Below are 24,799 nucleotides of genomic sequence, written 5' to 3'. Positions count from 1 at the left end.
AGAAAGAAAATTTCCCCATAAACAAAAGTCTTTAAACGATTACATTGTGGATTCTATTGTGTTTATGCTATGAGAATAGGGATCTTCAATTTATAGATCTCCAAATTTTTCCTCTAAGGAAAGAATAAATCAAATATGGAAGAAAATTATATTTTTCTTTTAGAAAAAGTTCAAGCATTTATGGTAATACTTTAACTTTTCTTTAAGGAAAAAAAAATAAACTTCAAATAAGGAAAGAAAATCAGGACCCTAACACTTTTCTACCGTTTAGATAAGTGAAGAATAACAAGATGAAACAATTCTAAACTTTGATCCATTGATGGTTCTTAAAGAAGTGTCTGCCAAAGATGTTGAGAACATCAGGCTAAGGCTACCAGCTAATGAAGACAGTTGGCATAACAAATCATAACTAACTTAGGGGTTAATTGGTAATTTCATATAGTTAGTTAGAAGTAGATATTTTAGCATTGAGTTGGTTAGATGTATATATAGAGAGAGAGAGAGAGATACGGCCTTGTATAGCAATTTGTTTTGAAGCAATGAGAATTTAGTTTCTTCTCCATTAATTTTCTCCTTGTTTTCTCTTCATCACTTTCATATCAATGTCTAGTTTTAACATGGTATCAGAGCCTGTAATGGCGATCATAATCCAGTATTGAGTTAATTCAATATCTTAGTTGTTTTCTCTCCCGTTTGTAGTATCGTTTTTATTTTTTCCAGCAATGGCGATTGAAGGAGAATCATCGGAAGCTACTGGAGCTAATGTTCATAGATCTGGCCTTGCTGCTAATCCTAGATCTATGTTTGATTCCTTCGATCCACTGGTTTTACAAAATTCTGATATTCCTGGTGTAAATCTAGCTCACTGCGTACTCACAGGAATGGAAAATTATACTATCTGGAGTAAATCAATGTGTATTGCCCTATTAGGGAAGAATAAAATTGGCTTCGTGGATGGAACTTGCAGGAAGGATATGTATGAAAGTCTAATGGCACAGCAATGGGAACGAGTGAATGCAGTAGTGCTATCCTGGATCATTAGTGTAGTCTCGAAGGATCTCGTAAATGGAATAGTGTATTCTCCAAATGCTCATAAAGTTTGGGCAAATCTTCAGGAGCGATTTGATAAAGTGAATGCCACGAAGATTTATCATGTTCATCGAGGAATTGCAACACTCACTCAAGGTACATCTTCTATTTCAGTCTATTTTTCCAAGTTGAGAGAGCTTTGGGAAGAGTATGAATCTCTAGTAGCACCTCCTTCGTGTTCATGTGATAAGTCACGAGATTTCATCTCCAATCTGGAACAACAAAAGCTTATGCAGTTTCTAGGTGGTTTAAATGAAACATATAATCAATCAAGAAGCCAAATATTGATGATGCCTAGCATACATTCTGTAAACCAAGCTTATTCCCTTATTATTCATGAAGAGAGTCAAAGAGCACATTTGAGTGCAGCTGCACAGACTTCTCATCTCAGACCACACTATGAGGAAGGTGAATCATCTGCATTAGCTGCTACTGTCATGAAATCTAATCCTTACTCCAAAGGAAAATTAGTAATGGCATCCCATTATGAAGATGGTGAATCCTCAGGATCAGCTGCTATGAACTCTATCAGGCACAACAATACTAGAAGGCAGCAAAAGTGTGACTTCTGTCATCTTAAGGGTCATACTAGAGAGCAATGCTATAAATTGATTGGTTATCATCCTGATTTTAAGTTCACTAAGAATAAGGAGAGAGATACAAATAATTTCAAAGGAGAACAACAGCACTACAATTCTGGAAACTCAGGTGGATATAGAGATTCTGGAAACTCAGGTGGATATAGAGATTCTGGAAACTCAAGTGGATATAGAGGTACAAATGGTCACAGGTCTGGTGGATACAAGGCGCATAATGCTAATCTGAGTCACTCTGGTGATTTTGAGCAACAACAAGGTTTAGGATTCACAACAGAACAATTTCAGAAACTTCTCAATTTGATTGATAAGCAAGATTCCCCTGAGAATGTGGCTAACATGGCAGGTACAATTAATTGTTTTTTGGCTGGTTTTAAAACTAACTCTTACATTGTTGACACAAGAGCTTCAAACCATATGATTTCATCCTTGGACTTAATGTCATCTAGTTCTATACTTCCACCTTCTCCTCAAAATCAAGTTCACTTACCAAATGGTGCTATGGCTCAAATTACTCATAAAGGAACTTGAAAATTAGCCAAAGATCAGTTACTTACAGATGTCCTCCACATACCTATGTTCCAATACAACGTACTATCAGTCTCTAAGCTCATTAAAGATTTACAATGTTTTGCTTCTTTTTATCCTGATTTTTTTTCTTTTCTAGGATCTTTACACTGGCAAGGTGAAGGGGATTGGTAAAGTCAAAGATGAACTATACATTCTCTCAACCAATTCACCATTATCTTCCACAATATCAAATCCGCAAAATGCTTCTGTTTGTTTTTCCACTCAATCTGCCTTTATCAAGAGTTCTATATGGCATCAAAGGCTTGGCCATGCTCCAGCTCCTATTCTCAGCCAGATATCTTCTATTAAGCATACTCTAGATAAATCTCAAATTTGTAATTGTCCTATTTGTCCTATTGCCAAACAAACTAGAATACCTTTTCCCATTCATAATGCAGTTTCTAGTCATTTTTTTCAATTGGTGCACATGGATGTATGGGGTCCTTATAAGCATAACACATACAATGGAAATAAATACTTTCTTACTTTTGTGGATGATTTCAGTCGAATGACTTGGGTGTTTTTATTAAAATTCAAGAGTGACTGTTTGATCCACTTAAAAGCTTTCACTCAACTCATTCAAACTCAATTTAACACCACCATTAAGACTATCAGATCTGATTCATAAACTCTCAATGCACATCTTTGTTTCAATCCCTTGGCATTGTACATCAAAGAACATGTGTCTACACCCCACAACAAAATGGGGTGGCTGAAAGAAAGCATAGACATCTTTTGGAAGTCGCCAGAGCTTTAAGATTCAAGGACACATTCCTATAAGGTTTTGGGGTGATTGTGTACTTACAGCAACCTACATCATTAATAGACTACCCTCCACTATACTTCATAGTCTTTCACCTTATGAAAAACTACACAAACTTCCTCTTCTTTGAACCATATGAGGACACTATGTTGTTTATGATATGCCACTGATCCTAATCCTCATGACAAATTTTCCCCAAGAGCAATACCTGTTGTTTTCATGGGATACTCTCCTATTCAGAAAGGTTACAGACTATATAACCCTCAAACTCATGTTTTCTTTGTTAGCCGAGATGTTCATTTTAGAGAACATATCTTCCCTTTTAAGAGTTCTTCTATCTCTAGTTCTGATGCTTCCTCACCCTCTATATCCAATAAACTTCCATCTTATCTCCTTGATTCAGATAGTCCAACATTTTTTCACTCTGAGATCAATTCCAGTTCAAATCATGCTACTGTTCCTGCTGACATTCAATCAACATCTCCTTCTACTACTCTTGATCCTTCCAACACATCTCTTCCATCTTCTTCTTTATCTCCAGTTCCACTTCCTACTCAATCACTTGTGCCCACCAGGAAAACCTCTAGAGCTACCAAACCTTCTATCTAGCTGTCTGATTATGTTCAATCACATTCACATCACAAATCACACTCTCATTCCATCAATCATGTTGTCAACTATTCTCACCTTTCTCCTAGTTATCAAGTTTATCTTTCAAAATTTTCTACAACCACTGAACCTCACTCCTACTCTGAAGCCATCTCAGATGACAGATGGGTCCAGGCTATGAAACAAGAAATTGATGCCCTTGAGGAAAACAAAACTTGGGAGGTAGTTAATCTACCAGCTGGAAAACTTCCAATAGGCTGTAAGTGGGTATATAAAATCAAATACCATGCTGATGGTTCTATAGAAAGGTTTAAGGCTCGACTGGTGGCAAAGGGTTATACTCAAAAGGAAGGTGTGGACTTTCATGGTACTTTCTCTCTCTCTCTTGTTGCAAAGATGGTCACAGTTAGATGTGTTCTTGCTTTGGTTGCAATGCATGACTAGCCTGTGTTTCAAATGGATGTCTTTAATGCATTTCTTCAAGGTGATCTACATGAGGAGGTTTTTATGGTACTACCTCAGGGTTTTGGCAGTAAGGGGGAGTCAACACAGGTATGCAGATTAAGGAAGTCTTTGTATGGACTTAAACAAGCATATAGGCAGTGGAATATAAAGCTTACTACTGCATTGATTGATTCTGGTTTCCATCAAAGCAAACATGATTATTCTTTGTTTACTAAAAGAGTGAAAGAGAAGTTTGTGATGATTCTCATATATGTGGATGATTTATTGATCACCGGAAATGATTTGACACTAATCAAGGATTCACAGGCAAGTCTACAACAAACCTTTAAAATCAAGGACCTAGGTGAGTTAAGGTACTTCTTGGGAATAGAGTTCTTGAGGTCTAGCAAGGGGATATTGATGACACAGAGAAAGTATATACTAGAATTGATTTCAGAATGGGGTTTAGCAGGAGCAGAACCTGCTATAACACCACTGGAACAACACATGAAGACTCAGACAAACAGCTGAAAAGGGAAGAAGATGATCCACAATTGGTGGATAAAAATGCTTATAAAAAACTGGTAGGAAAACTACTGTATCTAGCAATGACCAGGCCAGATATTTCCTATGCAGTGCAAACCTTGAGTCAATTCATGCATGACCCAAAGCAGTCTCACCTAGAGGCAGCACTTCATGTGGTGAGGTATCTCAAAGAAGACCAGGCTTAGGCATCCTGTTAAGCAATGAAAAGGATAATACACTTACAGGTTTCTGTGATTCTGATTGGACATCATGTGCAGTGACAAGAAAATCAGTGACAGGTTATTGTATGAAGCTGGGAAGAACTTTGATAACTTGGAAATCAAAGAAGCAAGAAACAATATCAAGAAGTACAGCTGAAGCAGAGTATAGGAGCATGGCCTCTGCAGTCTCAGAAATCATTTGGCTTACAGGAATATTGGAGGAAATGGGCATGAAAGTGAAGACACCAATAGAATTGTTCTGTGACAACAAAGCAGCCATACAAATTGCTGGAAATCCTATGTTTCATGAACGAACCAAGCATATTGAAATAGATTGTCATTTTGTAAGGGAAAAAATACAAAGGGGATTGATCAAGGCCCTGCATGTTCCTAGTACTGATCAAGAAGCAGACATTCTAACTAAAGCTCTAGGAGGTCAGCAACATCACTACATATTGGACAAGTTGAGGCTGATAGATGTATTCCAACCCTCAACTTGAGGGGGAGTGTTGAGAACATCAGGCTACCAACTAATGAAGACAGCTGGCATAACAAATCATAACTAGCTTAGGGGTTAATTGGTAATTTCATATAGTTAGTTAGAAGTAGATATTTTAGCATTGCGTTGGTTAGATGTAAATATATATAGAGATACGGCCTTGTATAGCAGTTAGTTTTGAAGCAATGAGAATTCAGTTTCTTCTCCATTAATTTTCTCTCTGTTTTCTCTTCATCACTTTCATCTCAATGTCTAGTTTTAACAAAAGAAAATACACATATTTGTAAATTATGTGATTTATTTGAAAGTTCATTTGTTAAGGATCGATTGTAATATCTTCTCCATAAGGAAACTTACTGTCATTTAAACTATAGAACTAGCTATTGGTATTTCCTCTCTTCTGTTCTTCTCATTGAATATTTCTCGACAATCAGCAGATCAGCAGTCGTTAAAATAATAGACTTGGGCAAGTCAATTCTCTGTTTTCAGTTGATAATTTTACTCCTCCTCATGAAGAATGCATCTATTGATTTGATTTCTTATGTTTAGTAGAATTTTCTATGTTTAAGGATGATATTTCGATTATACTCTGTTTTAGCGCAAATGCTCTACTTTAGGCGCTGTTTTCCGGTTGAAACATTCTATTTTTTCCCTCTCTTATTTAGTAATTTTGTCACCAATGCCTGAACGTGATGGCTTGCCACTGTTTTGCATTTTCTGTTGTTTTGTTGCTGGGTTGTCCAACTTAATAAAATGGTAGTTTGAATAAGTAGGCGTTTGGCTATGCGATATCATATCACGATATGGTGTCGTGAGATGAAATCAGCGTTTGGACATGCGATTTTATGCTGATTTCATCTCATGATTCCATATCATGAGAGGTGATATCATATTCTCCAAAAACCATGATATGGAATCACCATGTGATTTCATATCATGATTTGAGATATTTTAATACAATAATTGATCCATGAGTTTATATTTTGTTAAAACAACTCCACATTTATATCTACTAACCATTTGTTTCATATGTAAATAAAATTTATAATCACATCATTACTTTTTAAAATTTATTATTCTCACCAATATAAAATTTATTATCACTTTAAATTTGGTGAATATAAATGATAAAGTAGAAATTCATTTGGTGAATATAAATGAGAACAAAGGGAGTAATACTTTTTGATTTTTCATAATAAAAAAAAACGTCTTAATCTTATGACTAAGCATAATATTGATAAAAGACAATTTTCATTGGCGGTGCCGCACTTTCTTAATCTTAGTATTTGCAAAATGTTCGTTCACATGACTGAAGGATATCAAGTCCAATTGATTGAGGACCTAGGAAAATTTGATCAATTAGTTATTAATATTTAGTCAAGTGGACTAGTTATAATTTTTTTGATTAAATTTTATTAGAAGTATTTTTGACTCAAACTTGTGGTAACTTTTTAAAATTTCGTTATTCAATAATATTTAACTATTGATTTTTCTTGTAAATAGTTAGAAGTTAGTGATGTTTGTTAATTTTTATCTTAGTGCATTTAACTTCTAAGTTAATATTTACTCACTAATGTATGTTTTTTTTCTACTTTATAGGTTATTTGTAAGAGTAGTTGAAAGATATGAACATATCAAGTACAATTTATGTTCAATTTTTTTTAATTAAATTAAAGTTCGATGAAACAATTATTTAACTGAAGAACAAATAACTTTGTAATAATTTATTATGCGATTTTATAATTTTTGTTTATTTGATAAGATTGAATAAACAATTGGGGCTATTTTAATAGTTTTACAACTTATGGGATTTTTATGTTTATGAGAAAATATACAACACAAAAATTTCATATCACATGTCCAAACAAACCTTCAATTTCATCTCATGATTCCATATCATGATACCATATCATGATTTCATATCATGATACCATATCGCATGACCAAACGGGCCCTTAATATATCATGCATGCTAAAAGAAGTGCATTGTTTTGATCCATTGAAAAACCTTATACAACTGTTTAGCTTTCTCTTCTCTGCTTGCTTTGATCTTGTCCTTGAATTTTCTATATGTATTTGAGCCCATTATATGATGGCTTTATTATATTTGATTTCTAACATCAAATTTTATCTTTGATTTTTTTGGAATTTTAATATGCATTTTCAAAGAGAAAGCACATGTCGTTGAACTACATCAGCCACTTTCCCTCTATTAATTAAAATGCATATAATATAGGTCCCACTTCTTATTTTGAATAGCAACTTTATTTCCTTCTCTTTATTTCTACCTCACAACTTCTTTCATTTTATTTTTTATGACAAAATTATTTTTTAAAATGATAATTACTTTATTTGTTTACCAAATATGGAAAAATTATGTCTTTTTTTAGTTTGTTATATATCTAAAAATTGTATAAACATAAATAACACTATAAATCACAACAATTAATAACTTAAATATTTAAAAGTTATATAAAAATATTTAATTGACTCTCGAAATTCTATTGGTACCAATTTATAAATCACAATAATTAACAATTTAAAAAGTATAAAATACATATAAATAATCACTTGACTCTAAAAAAAGCTTATCAGTGCTACATAAATTGGGACCGGAGAAGTGACATATATGATGTGAAAATTGCGTTAAATATTTAAAAGACATATAAAAAATGATTAATTTTTGAATTCTATATATGCCACATAAAAAGCACTAACAACTTAAAATCTTTTTAAAATCATATAAAAATTTGGCTAACTTTCCAAATTTTATGACACTCCCTTTGTCCCATATCAATTGACTATTATTCTAAAAATAGTTGTCTCATATTAGGTGGTCATCTTACTAAATCAAAAAACATTATTTAAAATTTTCATATATTACCCTTGCCGTTAATTCCTTTTGAAAGTGTCACATTTGTTTGTAAAATTCTCACAAAGTTTTTAAGGGTTAAATTAGTAAAGTTATTTTCTTATTTAAAATTTTTCAGTACCGTGCAAAATGAAAAGTAATCAATTATTATGGGACGAAATATCACATAAATTAAAATAAAAAAATGACATATATTGGGCCCCGTGCTGACACGGGGTCATGTATATCATCCTTTGTCAAAAATGTCTCATCAATAAATTGTTATACATTGATCTGAGTGTCGTTGGTTGAAGTTGTGTTGTGAAATGAGGGTTTTGGAATTATTATTTTGCTCACTATTTCGTGCAAGCCGCTGAGGCGGGATTTTTTCCGCCAGGGCGGGGCTGTTGTAGTGGGGTGAGGACCATTGTGGCGGGTCCGACGCGAGTTAAGTCGGAAATAAACCCCAAAACGTCTTTATTCTGCACTTTTTGACTTTGAGAGTAAGGAGACGAACCTTAGGCGATTCTTGACAGTTTTCCACCATCTTTAAGGCTAAAGGTACAGTTTTAACTCCCCGAATTCGTTTTTTGATCCATAGAACGTAATCTAATGGGTAATTATCGACGGGGGAGGCTTTTTGATCTGGAATTTATGGTGGAAACAACCCTAATTTGGATAGTGGGATCATGGGTATGATCTAAGGTTGTTAGAATTGTTAGTAATCCAGGTAATTAATGATTATTTATTGATTCCCATATTATTTTGATTGTTTGTAGACCAAAAACAAGCGGAACAAATCCGGAAAGGGAAGGATTAATTTCTTAGGGTTTCAAGCTTGTTTCGAGGTAGGTGTTGGTTGTGACTCTATGATTGTGTGATATGTGTTTGTTCTTGCTTCATTATGATACATGTATGTATGCGAATATTGCATTATTGATCACATCAATTGTAAATGAGGATATATGAATGATGAATGTCATGAATCATGACTTGATTGTATGATTATGAGAATGTACTTTGTGATTGTGATTGCGGCGTGTTGAATGGATCGGGTGTTGCATTCCAACACACTAACTTGGATCGATTGCCACGCTCCGGCATAATTATGGGATCGGTTGCCACGTTCCAACATAAACATGGGATCGAGTACCACGTTCCAGTATGCTAATAGTTTGGGTTTGGGTTTCATGAGAGGACAAATGACTTGATATAACTGTGTAATTGATAATTATGAACTTGATCGTTATTCGTAAATGATGATGATATTGTATATGTTCGGTGTATGCATGTTATCGCATTGTTGTATTGACTTATGTATGTTGCACTTAGTAGGATAGCCGCGTGATCTTACCAATAAACTGCGGTTGTGTACTGATATTGCACTTGCTCTTATTTTTGTTGAGTACATGGCATCTTTCTGCGGCTATTGACAAACCTCGCTTAGAAGATCAGTGATCGCCAATCGAATTCAAGGGTGAGCCAGTTCTTCCGGGCTGCCTTGAATTCTCTTTCTGTTTACGTCCACATTTAGAAAAGAGAGTTTCAAGTTTTTCAACATGTCAGTTTTTGGGTATTAAATAAAAGTTTGAGGGTATTAAAGTCTTTACAAAGTTTTATTAAATAATGTTGCTTAGTAGAGTTATCTTTTATGCTTTATTAATTGGACTCCGTCAAGAGCTCTAAAAAAAGCCCATCCTTTTATCATTTAATTACAAAGCATGCCCCTATAATTCCATGGAAGCTGAAGATATGATGGGTCACATTAGTCTTTATAGAGTATTTTTAAATTTGTTTGGTGAATAGAAGCACACTATTTTTATGTATTGGCATAAGTTAAATATTATTTTGTGTGTTAATTTTATTTATACATTATTAAAAGATAGATTTTATTTTAACTTGTTATTATTAAAATGCAAAGTGAGGACAATATTTTCTTTTATATTTTATTTTTAATAATAATTACTTATTTTTTAAAATTATTTTTCAACACCTAATATTAAATATTAATTAATAGGAGTATTTTGTGAAAAAAATAGTCATGTTAATCATTATTTTCTTATTCTTAATAGATAAATGTGACAAATAAAATTGAACAAGAGAATATTTACTTCAAAGTTATATTGAAAAAATAATTTGTGGAAATAAATAAATAATGAGGAGAACTAGTAATACGATGAAAAGTTATTCTCCAATTTGTTGGGATTTTTTGTGAAATCAATTCATATCAATTAATTATAATTAATAACATATATAATTGATTTTTAATTTATATCTTATATTAAAATATTTTCTCTTACACTTGTTCATTTTAGCAAATTAAGTAAGAAAATATTTTCGTATAATATATCTTTTTTATTAAATAGTTATATGAAATACTAATGGTCAATTTTATTAATATTTTATAATTTATTTTTATAAAATACAAATCTATCTAACCTATAGTTTTGATTAAAGATACCTAATAATTGATCTGGTTCAATTCAATGTGGTCAATATTTTAGTTTCTGAAATTTGACTATTTGAAAAACATCTTTCGCAAATGCATACTATACTCCTAAATAATTAGGAATTTAGATTTATTTAGAACATTAGTAATATATATTAGAGAAAATTGTATGAAATAGTAAACTGTTAATTTAAATTAAATGTTATAGTCATAGTTTATTTTAATTGTAATTTGCAGCAAACATTTCATTTTTTTGTCATCTGATTCGGTATACAATTAGCCATTTTCGGTATACAATTAACCATTTATACATTTTGGTATAAAATGTATAAAATGTGTTTGTGTTTGTGTTTGTATAAAGCGAGAGAAAAGTGTATATACAAATACAAATACAAATACATATATTTTCGTCCTATACACTTATAGTTATACAAATACAGATCTTATTATACAAATTACAATGTATAAATGAATCTATACAAAACTGAACAATTTGTATAAAATTGGATGTTTCTAGAGAATTATACAAATCAAAAGCTCCATAGCAAACATAAAATTTGTTATGGAGCACAATTATGCAAACTATATCTATAACATACAAATATGATTTTTATGTTTGCTATATGTAAAAGTTGCTTATATATTAATGTTGGACCCGTGTTGCACGGGCCATTTTTTCTAGTGACAACATGAAATACTAGTCAAATTAAAAATAATATTATTCATAAATTGTTCAGACCTTTTTCATCTATATCATTCTAAATATATTCTCTGAATGATTGAATTTTGATTTAACTATACAAATCTATTTTGTGATTTGCTCGTGGAGTTCTGTATCATAGCCATGGCTTCTTTTGCACCAATTTTCAACTTTGGCAATATCACTTCTCCAATACATCAAGGGCCTAAAATATCCCTCAACTATTTGAATTGGTATAAATTATCTTTTGTCTATTTTTTGATCCTCAAATATCTCTGATGTCAAACTTTTGACTCAAAAATACATTTATTTCTAACGGCTTATACTCATAAGGTGGATGTAGAGCAATATTGTACAAAATCACATAATTTAAGGACATTTTAGGCCCTTCTTCATTGAAATAATTTGAATTTTTTTTCTTTTTTGGTTTTCCACCCGGCGTCCAGAGCCCACATTGGAACCTCGACTAAATTTGGATCATGCACTGCAGGATTCATTCGGGGGTGGCGCTCCCAAGATGATTTTCTCCATACCTAGGGCTTGAACCTGAGACCTCTGATTAAGGGTGAAACACTTCCACTAGTGCACCACAACCCATGTTGATTTTGAAATTACTTACTATATATGCTCATATGATTGACCTGATTTTGTGTCTCATAGTAAATTAAAAATGAAAAAATGATTGGTCCTCTACTCTCTGCAATCACCCTTTCCCCCTCCCCCTCAGTACTTCCTCTCTCTTCCACTTTTTTCTTGTTGGATTTTTTCCATCATTTTTTTTTTCAACTTATGAAAAAATAAGGGAGAAAAAAGAGAAAAATAACAACGAAATTTATATAAAAATTATAATTAGTTCAATAAATAATGATTTCATTAAGCAACTATGTATATATACTAGCTACATTTTTCTTTTGTGTGTACCCAAAATTCAAAAGAAAAGAATGAAAATAATCCTTTCTTCTATCCCCACCCTACCCCACCATGATAATAATACAAATAAAAAGAATATAAACATGCAAGTTCATTTCAAATTTGAGTCTCAGATATCCTAATTAAGAATGAGATTAAAAAAAGAATAAAAAAGAGGAAATAAACAAGACAATTGGATAACTAACAGAAAATTTTATATTAATAAAAAAATAATTATCATTTTTTTATATGGACAATCAGACGGGACAAGTATGAATTTTATTTAGATCCTTATTCCCTAGTCATGAGTTGAGTTATAATAAATCACAGGTTTATTTAAAATAGGCCAATAGAAAGATTTCATTAAATTAATAATTTATAAGATATTATTTTGAAGCGTTTTTCGATCAAAATATGAATTATATTTGCTTTTTGTTATCTATTTGAGAATGATCTAAATTTGGACCAATCAGATTAGACAACATAGTAAATAAATATTTAATGATTTTTCTTTAAAAGAAATGTTAAAAAATAATAGCAACTATGAGCCAAAGGATTACTATCGAGAGTATTTTTGAGCCAAAAGTTTGACGTCGGAGATTTTGGAGGCCAAAAGATGGATTGATGATAGTTTTGTACTAATTCAAATAATTGAGGGGTATTTTAAACCTCCTCCATTAATAAAATTATGCATAATACATAAACATGACTCTTAAATTGACTTCAACGGATAACTATGGCCTCCAACTTTGAGTGTGCACAAGTAGACACTTAAACCTGACACATGTATGTATGTTAGTATAAAGGGTATATATGCTCTAGTTTTTGGACGACAGACACTAATGTCCCAAAAGTATGACGGAGGATATCTGCATATCATTTACGATAGTTCGAGGGTATATTTGTCCTTTTTCCCTTAAAAAAATGATTTTAGGATTATAAATTGCTACTACACCCACACCATTGGAAAATGAGATCTGTGACGGCATACATCATCCTTTGAAATATGTCATAATTTGCATACAAATTTGAATCAATAAATATAGAGAAAACACGGAAAAAAATAATTCTAAACTTGGCAGCACAACTTATTTTAGCACTTAAATTACACGGACGTTTAAATACCCCTTAACATCTTTGAAGTGAATTAAATACAATCCTGAGAAGAGAATAACGCTCTCACCTGCCACATCATAGCCATGTAAGCACCACGTCACAACCATGTAAGCACCATGTCATTAATTTTCAATCTTTTTTTTTGCTTATTCACTTTTTTTCTTAAGCACTTTTTAAAATTCATTACACTAATCAATTAATTAAAAATTCATTTTAAATCAAAATTGCCCCACCTTCTTCCACCCCTTCTCTTCTACCCCCCCCCCCCCCCTTTCTTCTTTCTTGATTTTAACCATTTTCAGCCTTCATTGGCTTCTTCTTTTTCTCGATCATTTTTAGTCTTCAATAGTTGTTTTCTTCTTCAACATTCATTAAAAAAAAAATTAAAAAAATAGCATACTTACTCTTTCTTCTTCGAACCCTCCCCTCCCAAAAATCTGCCCCTCGGAGAGTGATACTTTTTGAAAGTTATTTTTTTTAACAACTCAAATGAAAAATGAATGTTGTATAAGAGAGTTGATAGACCCATATTTTTTGCATCACAACTAATTGAAATCATAATGGGTCACTTAAAATTCAAGAAAGTCTACCTTCAATAATATAAATTAGGTGTTGGGTTTTGTGGATTAATGAAGGGCTGGTGAGGTGAGGGATGAAAATGAAGGTAACGTTACTAAGATGGAAGAAGAAAGGTATAAGCAGTGTTTCAATGGGGAAGAAGACATTTAAGGGAAGATAACAAAATAAAGAGAGAACAAAAAGATTAAATATTTTGTTTTAAAAAAAATCTAACCCACAAATTTCATTTACTTCTAAATAAGAAATTTCACGTTTTTTAAAAAAAATTAACTTTTAATTTTTTTTTATAAACTATTAGTTATATATTGGCCAATAAAAAATGTCATATGCATGATTTTACCATTCAGTTTTTTGTATTATTATTATTATCATTTCACACGCTTTTAGGAGAGTGAGTACACTCACTTTGCCACGTCAGCTCTTCGGGTGGTATTTAATCACTTCAAAATTGTTAAGGATATATTTAAAAGCCCGTATAATTAAAGTACTAAAGTAAATTTTGTTGCAAAGTTCAACGGAATTTGATATATAGGGGCCAAATTATAAGCAGGACTACATACTTTGAGGTGCAAATGCGAAAACTACAAAAAGAGCTTTGGCAAATGATAATACAAAGCAAAAAATTCTAGGAACATTATTGATTGACATTGATCCATTATTTGTAAAGATGGTGAGGAAGTCTAGGCACCATGATAAAATGGAGAGGAAGTTTGGGGTGTGTAGTAAGTCCATAAATCTCATCCATGCTAATGTCTTGTGGATTTATGCCATGTGGCAATTGCCAATTGAACCCGTGCAACAAGTTGGCTAACGTGGCCCTAATGATACGAATCCCAAGACTATATCCCGGGCACTTTCTCCGACCCGAACCAAATGGTAAGAGCATAAAATGTTGTCCCGTAACATCTATATCATTCCCTTCGAATCTCTCTGGTATAAATTCTTCTGGTGACTCCCAATACCGCGAGTTCCGTCCAATACTCCAAGTGTTCACCATTAAAATCGTCCCTTTTGGTATGTCGTAGCCTGCTATATGACAATCCTCTAGGGAAGTACGGGGCGGAAGCATGGTGCTTAATGGGTGAAGCCTTAAAGTTTCCTTGATAATTGATTCAATGTAAGTGAGTTGAGTGAAATCTTTCTCTTGCACCCATCTCCCATCTCCAATGACACGGTCTAGCTCTTTTTGTGCTTTCTTAATCATTTTTGGTTGTTTAATAAGTTCATGAAAAGCCCATTCAATTGTTGTTGCTGAAGTGTCTGTGCCACCAGCTAATAAATCCTGACATAATTTGTTGGAAAATTAAGCAATGCGCTGTATAATGCACACAATCTAATGTACCCAAATTCTACAATCATTAGTTGAGTTTAAAAAATTCACCCCTATTAAAAAATAATTTCAAAAAAAAAAAAAAAATCAATCCCCAAAATTTCAAAAATTTACTTTGATTCATATTTTTGTTGTTGATTTTGACCTTAGATCTTTGTTCACTAGTGTTTTTTTAGTCTATGTTCAAAATTTCAAATGATTTGAAGTTGTAGAAAAAATTCAACCATTAAAGAATGTTGAAATTTTGAAACTTTGAAAATATTTCAAGTGGATCTTGTTGAGTTGGGTTAAATTTGAGCTAAAAAAATATTCAGTTTTGATATTTAGCTTGGAGGAAAACTACTCTTGAAATTTCAAGTGACTTCGTGAAGAATTGAAGAAGTTTGAAATTTGAGAATTGTTAATGTTCTGATGTGTTGTTGGTGTTCTCAAGGAATAGGAAGCAAAAACACTACATTGATCCAAAAATTTCAATTGAAAAGTGTTAAAAGTTGTTTGGGGTAAAAATGGTTTTGCAAAACCTGTGTTAAAAAATAATGGCATGAGTGAGCCTTTTTTTTAACAGCAATGACATATATAGATAATTCAAACTTTTAACGAATGACATAAATGAGCAAAGTTCGATGACATATTTGAGCATTTTCCCTAAATTGAATAACTACTCCTTTAACATACTCAGTGTAATCCTACAAATAAAGTTTGGAAAAAGTAGGATGTAGACGAGTCTTATGAAGTAAGAATGTAAATTTTTCAATCAAACACTAAAACAATGGCTTGGGCCCCATCTTTTTCTTTTTTTTTAATTATGTGAATTCAAGCATATTCTCATAAATTAAGATTTTATTTTCATAAATTAGAGATAAAACAAATAAAGGAAAAGATAAAGAAACCTGCATTAGACCCTTGACAGAATCAGTGTTGAGTTTGAGATGAAGATTAGGATCATCAACTTGTTGCAACAAAACATCCACCATATCCCTTGCCACAAAATTCTTATCTCCTAATTCCCTATTGGCCTTGTGATCATCCAACACAAAATTATTAAATTTATCCAAATTCCTATGCAACTCTTTCATTTCCTTAACATAACCTTGCAAATCCAAAAACCCTAACCAAGGTATCCAATCTCCAATATTAATCACACCATTAAGTAAAAACCACTTATCAAGCATATCCTGCAATTTCTCCAAACTTATTATAGAATTTTCATTACAATTACCATTTGAGTCGCTAAAATATTTTTCACCCAACACTGTTCTACTTATACTCGTTAGAGTGTAACGTGTTAAATGTTGTCTAAGAAGAATTGGGTTCCCTAACATGGAGAGATGAAAAAGTCGCGAAATAAAATTCTGCCTTTCCTCTACTCGAATGTACTCAAACGAATCTAGACGTTTAGAGTTGAAAATGTGGTTGAGGTAGATGCGTCGTGCTTGTTTCCAAAATGGACCATAAGGCGCCCATGTCATGTCATGATAATTATAAGCAGTGTACTTACCAGCAGCAAGTTGAGGGCGAGACGCCCAATTTGCATCATTTGTTTTTAAAAATTCTCTTGTCATTTCTGGAGAGGATACTATTAGCACATTTCGAGTACCAAACTTTAGAAGCATTAAATCTCCATAAGTTATCGCGAGTTTGTGAAGGGATTTGTGAGGAACGGAACCAACAAGATGTAGATTGCCAATTATAGGCCATGGTTTTGGACCTGGTGGAAGATTTTGTTTATCATCATGGAAGAGTTTTAACAGAACAAGACATGTTATAATGGCTAAAACTACCCAACAATAATTCTCCATCTTAATTTACATGTGTTGGAAAATATTGAAAATTCTTGTAGCTTGAGAAACTATGTTTAAAGATATTTCATCTATGTGACCCAGAATTCAATAATCTATTTTACTATGGAATTATGAGTCAGAATCTAACAAAGATTTTGAATTGATAGAAAATTTTGCACAATGAAGGAGTACTGTATTTTCTCTATTCAATTGTCTCATTGATCACAAAGAAAGAACATAGGAATATATAAATAGACAGAGTAGAAGTTTTGGCTTTGATCTTTCTATCTTCAAGAAAAGAACTTGGGAGTTTATATAGATGAAAAAAATCATCTAATGAATTGGATGAATGTATAAAATACTCAAAAATATAGAAAACAGCCAAATACCCCCTCAACCTATTACTCGATTCTCAACTACACATTTATACTTGGGGGTCCTATTACCCCCTAGAGTATTTTAAACATAAATATTGACACCCTTAAAATGTCACCCCCAAATCTTTGTTGCTGAGTGTAATACACACACTTATTTTTTCAGAATAATTTTTTTTAAAAAAAATTCATTACCAAAATTCATCAATTTTGATGTTTTTCATTTTTTCTCCACCATTCCATTCATCTTCCTAAATCATCCCATTTTTTTTTCCATTGTTCCCAAATGTCTAATCTCCTCCAATCCACCTCCATCACCATCACACCCGTCATCCTTCGTCTTTCTTCTATCTTTTCGATCATTTATTTACACAAAATCTAGTAGTCATTGTTGAATTCAATAAATTTGACATGAATATTGAATCTTTTTATTATGGTATCTTAATGACATTATTGTCTAGTACTTTTGCATTTGTTGATTTTCCCGTTGCTTTTTTTGATAGATTTGAAGATGAAATTTTCCTTGCCAAATTTCAAATTTTAATACCCACTTTCAATTCCAATCAAGAAACTTGTACTGCTACTATAATCGAAAAGATTTCTATAGCAGAAGCTGTAATATCATATTTTAATGTCGGATTAAAAATATTTTTCATTGAGGTGAAGAAATTAAAGGATTATCATTAACTTTCTTTTGATTATGTTGTCTATCTTTAGGAAAGATTTGAAAGGGTTGGTCATGAAAATTTTTATTGTGGATTAAAAGTGGAAAAAAAATGAAAAAATAAAATATTGTATAGGTGCTTGCCATGGCAGCCATGTTAAAATTTAATTGCATAGGTCTAACTTTTAAAGGAGGGAAATAGTTAGAGAGAGAATGTGATTGTAATTAATTACATTTATTTATTAATTATATTGAATTCAATTAAAAAATGATAGTTGTCAAATTATTTAATTTTGGCTTATTTATTTGCTTTACACTAGCCTTCAGGAAAGTGAATACACTTGTTGTGCCACATTAAGGGTGTCAATATCTCTGTTTAAAATACTTCAAGGATGTAATAAGATTTTCGTAAAGTATTGATGTGTAGTTGAGAATTGAGTAATAGATTGAGGGGGTATTTGGTTGTTTTCTCCTCAAAAATATAAATCATCTCTTAATGTCAATAAATGAAAATAATAATATATCTATCTATACATATTAGGAGAAGAAAAAGCGCCTACGTGTTAGCACTACAAAAATTATTTTTTAAAATAATTAAAATAAAATTAGAATAATTAAAAATAAATAAATTACTTTAAAATAATTTTATAAATTAATTTTAATTTATAAATTATAACATTTAAAAATATTCATACAACACACTGTACAAATATCGAATCAAACTATTTATGTTGAATTTTTAAAAATCTATCACAGAAGAAATGAAGAAGAAGTCAATGACGGCTATAATTTTGATGGATAAGGATCAGTGGAGCAGCAATAATTGCATGACGGCATGAGCTGGAAGATAAGAGAGGGTAATAGGAGGGCTTCGACTATTAAAAATTGTAATTTTATCAATTTTTCTTATTTATTATGCATTTATTTAATAATTTAATTTCAGAAATAAAATAGTATATGTAAAATCTACATATTATTTTCTTAATTTAAATTAAGACAAGATAAATAAAGAGATTAGTTAAATTTGATGTATATCTTTTGAATATGATAAATAAATAATATAATAAAATATGAATTTTGAATATGATTTATATCTATATTGATTATGGTTGGAAAATATATAACTCTAATAGTTAGATCGATAGATGTTGTCAACAATAAACTTTTTTTAAAAATGAATTGCAAATAAAAGATAATCATGTATTTAATCAATTATGATGAAATGAATTAAAAATTCAAATACATATGGATTTAACTGTGTAACTTTATATTGATAGAAGTTGTTAATTACTTTTTGAGTTTTTTCTATTAAAATAATTAACATATTCTTTTGATAAATTTAAATTAAGAATATAAGTTATAAAATTTTATTCAATAGCATATTAAACACACTTTATGTGAAATCGTAAAATATAACATAAAAAAATATAGGCAGGTTGTCATCATTATTGTCCCTTTCGTAAGCAAAATATAAATAATTTCCAAGAGATTATTAGATATTTGGTTGAAATTGAGATGAATACTTGCCACTTATTCTTTTATTTTTTTAAAACTAATTCTTGCCACTTATTCAAACATTGATAGAGGCTTAAAATATCTTTTATCGATCAAGTAATAGCACATGATTGTATTTTCTATGACTCTAATAAGATATTGTCTTTATGATATAATTTTTAATTGAAAGTGGATATATTAATCTTTTTTCCTAAAATACTATCTCAAGTGATATCATATATAGGAACACTTTTTGAAAATTTATAGTGGTAAGTCTATGATTTAAAATTTATAAACATTGATACTAATATTAAGACAAGTAATGTTAGATGAGAGAATATTGAAGGAAACGAACAAGAGTTATAAAAATTACATATTTTGAAAGAAGAAAAATTCAATATAGAATTCATGCTATTCTCTATAGCCCTGTTGTTTTCGTTTGATAAGTAATTATGTATTTATCAACAACCTCGGAATCTTATTAAGGATATGACATATTCTTAAAAAGTGTTTTTTATTTTTCATGTTGTAAACACATTATTTTTATTTTTTATATATATCTAATGTATGTTATTTGTTTTTATTGAAAAAAAAAAATATATATATATATATATATTCAGATATTGTAACTGGGATCATTTAACTACTTTCTATTTTGTAAAAATAAATTACAGTTTTATGTAACATTTTTTTGTTTCTCTTGTTTACTGTGTATAGTTTGTTCAGTTATTTATAGTGCATAAATAAAATATAAGTTATCAAAATTCTTTATTGAATAATCACTTATATATAAAATCAAGCAATTGCTTCACTGTGTGTATTTAATTAATTTAAATAAATATAAAATGCATTTATTAATTATGTAATAAATTTTGTTTTAATGTTTCTACTAATATTAAATAATGGGAAAAAGATCTGAAATATATTCGAACTTTGACCGAAATTGTTGTAACAATATCAAACTTTGGAAATGACCTTTTACCCTCATGCACTATTTATAGTGTATTTTAAAGGTATATATGTGTCCACGTGGACATCATAAATATTGTATGATTATAAATAATAACGTGTCTACATGGGCACATATATACCTTTAAAATATACTATTAAATAGTGCAGGGGTAAAAGGTCTTCTATAAAGTTTGGTATCGTAACAATAATTTCAGCCAAAGTCGGAGTATTTTTCAGACTCTTTTCCCTTAAATAATTATTAGTTGTTGTAAGTTAATTAAATTGTCCATTAATAGTTTAACTAGAATTAAATTCAATAAAAAATATTTTTGACATTTGTGGTTTTGAATTATACATATGTAAAATATTTAAATTTGTTTTTATTCTTATAGTATTAAACATTTTATATGGAAAGTTAGAATTTGATTTTTTTCTTTTGTTTTATTAGAAAATATAATTAGACTGGTTTAAGAGTCGCCACTTAATTTTTAAGAAAAATCAAGAAAACTATTCATTTCCACAAGACTGAAATAGGAATCTAGTGAAAACTTGTAAAGGGGTTCGAGGCTCTTATTAACATTCTAGGAAGATTTTAAAAGCACCTAGAAGATCCACTAGTGTGGTTATCCGACAATTAATTATTTGGCTAAAGTAGTTTAACTTAGCTTAAATTGAACAATTGTTTAGTTAAGACCATTTTAGGGGAAAAAGGAAAAAATATTGAACTATTATCTAAGTGAAGTATTTTTGTAAAATTATTATTTAAGTTCGTTTAAAGATGACTGATTTAGTTGAATCGTGAAAAAAAAAAGACATGCGTCATTTGGGGGGTTTGAATTTTTCAACCTTAAGATTAACGGCAAACAGTGACAAGCAAATAAACATAGTAAGACAAAGGGGGAAAGAGATTTGGGCCAAAATCTGGTTTTCTTGTCCGCCTAGGCCAGTATTTGGGTTTGGGCCCATTTTCGTTTTGGGCCTTCGGCTCATTTGAGTCATTTGTACCTGTCCTAATTTAGCATAATAAAAGTATTTTCTATCTTTTGGACCTTAGACCTAATTCTTCCACCTGTCCTAAACTAACACAACAATAGCAATTAAAATGACAAGGGTTTAGGTGCAAAATAACAAAACACAACTATTATGAATTAAAAGTGGGTCTTTGGCCCAATCTTTTCAATTTTCTCAATCGGTTGCTCCTTTCAACTTTGGGACCTGTTCGTCGACTTTTACAGCTGGTTGGTTGACTCGATAAAGATGGTTTGAGCCTTTATGGCTCTCTTGAAATGCGAGAAAGAAAATAGGAGTCCAAGAAGACTCGGATAATATCACATGCGACAAAAACAAGTAAACTTATGAGTAACAACCCACATGACTTAATATAAGAAACTAAAGGAGAGAAATAATCACTACCGCCTAATCATCACAGTGAGAACAAAATAAAAAATAAAAAAATTAATTAGGATTAGAATTCGACAAGCTCTAATGTTGTATAGTATATATTGATTGTTGATAGGAATATATATTATTATATTATAAAATGAAATTGAAGGACATATGTATAATAATTGCTTCCACGTGAAAGTTGACGGCAGATTTTGGACAAACATTGTTGACCACTGAGTAATGATATGTTAAAATTGGAATTTGGGTTGGAGGTGTAATTGGTAGGCATGAATTGATATCATTATCATAATGTTAGGGGGTAAGAAGATTGAGGTGTTTGTATTTATATGGGTCTACATATTGATATATATATATAATTAATAAGCGAGTAAGAACAGAGAAACAAATGTTTCACATACATATATTTATATCCCATAGATAGTGACAAACATACAACCATAGATTAAAATGAACTAAAATTAAAAATTAATTTTACGATAAATTCATTTAAATGACAAAATCGACGGACAAGTTTAACCAAAATAAAAGACAAGGAGCACAAGGCGGATGAATGAATCCTAAAAGAGATGAACAAATAATATGCATATTGATAAGAGGAAGACAGGAAAGTAAGAAGAAAAAGAACGGAACCCCTTGTAACTCACTTCACTATTTACTTAATGACTCAAAAATCAAGTTGATCGAATTTCACAAATTTTCAACTTAACAGGAACCATGACTTTCAAGCATTCGGCAAACAAATGGGGACGGGGTTAGGAGAAAAGTCACAATGACCACAAATAGAACTCAACCTAAGCGAGTATGAAATGATCCAATATGTTTAACAGTGATCATAATTAAACAAACTTATACGAGATAAAGAAATTAGGATGAAATTTAGCCAACAAATCGGGCTATCAATGTTCGGGGCTAGAATACCAAACAAACAATGAATCTTTGCAATCAAATGACAAATCGTAAGAAAAGGGACTGAAGACACAACAGCTTGATCACTTTCTGCGTTAAAATTAAACTAAGGTACGCCACTTATGTTAACCACAATATTGCAAACCAGCCAATGTAGGGAAACATGGATCGCAACAACATTTTAATCATGAAAGATTTCGGAAATTGATAAGCTTAAGATGTAAGAAACCAATCTGAACAAATGAGTTTAATATGTTTAGGACTTATACTACCTATAATCAAGTATCCCTATAATCTGAAGCATAAACAAATCAGCAGAGGAAAATATGTTTTGAACATACGCGAGATAAGAACGAGAGGCACTTAATTGCGTAAACGAGCAACCACATTCTCTGAACTAAAAATAAGAGCACCTTCAAACTTACAAAGACAGCTTAAATATACTAATTACAAAGACGCAACACCAAAGGGAGGAGCCAAGTTCTTAATCATAGATACTCTAGACATAAAACTCGTACACAAACACGTTATATGCCTCAGTTAACTAGAATACTGACTCAAACCCGAACGACCGGGCATTAGACACCAAAATAACTAAGAACAGAGACATTCGAGCTAAAAAAAAACAAAGAATCTACAGAAGTTCAGTTCATGAACAGAACATCCAATACGGGTTAATGATCAAGAAGGAGTTTACCTTTTCGGAGGCAGTGAACTGAAGACGAAACGAGCTAGATGTGACACTTCCACCACGAAACTCGAACACGAATGACAACCCCAAAGTCTGGGCAACAGTATTAAACTTAGACACCGAAACCAATTATCTCCTTTGTTTTCTTGAGGCGTATTTCGTATGAATTTTAATTGTTTTTGTTTAGCTTAGCTCTATATTTTCACTCCCAAAAATCCCACAAAATCTTCTTCTCTTTCTCTTTTTTTTTTCTCTTTACAGTGAACTACAACATATATAGGAGGGATTAGGGTTCCAAATGGGGGGCTAAAATGAGAATTCGAATGTGATGGAGGCCCATTCCAAATTCAAACGGCCAAATTCTTTCACCATTAAAGGAAGACATACTTTTCCTCAAGCTTCTAACCATTCCGGAAGTGGAAAGAAAGACGGACGGATGGATCGGTCCCATTGTCCTTGGCGAGCTACGTGGTATGATCCCTCAGCTGCAAGGACGATCCTTTGCTGAAAATGGCACTAGAATCGCTGAGTTTCAAATTTTGTCGCGTCTGGAATGGGGGAAGACGCAGAGTACTGTTTTGGGTATTGTTGTACGTATTGTGTAGGGGTGTGCAAAAACCGATTTAACCAATAAATCGAACCGAAAAAAACTCTATTGGTTTATTGATATTGGGTTATTGGGCTAACGATTTTTAAACGGTTTTGCAAAATTTTTTATTGGGTTTTTGGTTCGGTTTCCGGTTTTATAATTTTTGTTAATGGTTAAACCGATAACCCAATAAGACTATACTAAATTTACTAGTCTTATTGTTAATGGTTAAACGATTGTTACTTTCACACTTTTTGTTAATGGTTAAACGATTGTTACTTTCACACTTTTTCCTTTGAATGTGTCTAATGTCTAAACTTGCAAGAAAAATGATTGTTACTTTTATGATTATTACTTTCATGCTAAATGCTGGAAAAATCATATGGTTTATTTGAAAATTTTCTTATCGTGTATATAATATATATGAGTATTTTCTTATTGGTTAAACCGAAAACCGAACCGTTAAGTACCATAAACCGATAAGAAATATGTTATTGGTTTGGTTATCGGTTTGAAGTATTTACAAACCGAAAACCGATAAACCGAACCAATAACACCTAAAACCGAACCGAACCGACCAATGCGCACCCCTAGGACTATTGTGTGTTTGGTGGGTATTGTAATGTTTGGCTATTTTTGTGTATTGGTGGGCCGGGTTGGATGGGAATTGAAAGAGAACCGATGGGCTGTAG

General features: G+C 31.5%; 2 protein-coding genes across 2 annotated transcripts in view; one reads left to right on the top strand and one right to left on the bottom strand.

Moving 5' to 3' along the window:
• Positions 1-24,799, top strand: part of LOC125831588 (pentatricopeptide repeat-containing protein At5g01110-like) — an 809,602-nt gene that overhangs the window by 483,842 nt on the left and 300,961 nt on the right. The window lies entirely within an intron of this gene.
• Positions 14,488-17,072, bottom strand: LOC125831599 (dimethylnonatriene synthase-like). The gene is made up of 2 exons (XM_049510768.1): positions 16,141-17,072; positions 14,488-15,202 (listed from the first exon to the last, which is right to left on the bottom strand). Exons 1-2 carry the CDS (start codon positions 17,047-17,049, stop codon positions 14,576-14,578), a joined length of 1,536 nt encoding a protein of 511 aa, XP_049366725.1. The 5' UTR covers positions 17,050-17,072; the 3' UTR covers positions 14,488-14,575.

This window comes from Solanum verrucosum, unplaced genomic scaffold (genome assembly GCF_900185275.1).
Source record: "Solanum verrucosum unplaced genomic scaffold, falcon-dt-bn FXZP01000049.1, whole genome shotgun sequence".
Lineage (NCBI taxonomy): Eukaryota > Viridiplantae > Streptophyta > Magnoliopsida > Solanales > Solanaceae > Solanum > Solanum verrucosum.
The sequence above is the reverse complement of the archived record's forward strand: the minus strand, read 5'-3'. Positions and strand labels throughout refer to the sequence as shown.

Excerpts from the sequence above, each read along its gene's own strand:
- LOC125831599 (XM_049510768.1), bottom strand. The coding sequence starts at position 17,049 with ATGGAGAATTATTGTTGGGTAGTTTTAGCCATTATAACATGTCTTGTT. Across the intron at positions 15,203-16,140 it reads CTGTCAAGGGTCTAATGCAG|GATTTATTAGCTGGTGGCAC; the intron begins GTTTCTTTATCT and ends AAATTATGTCAG.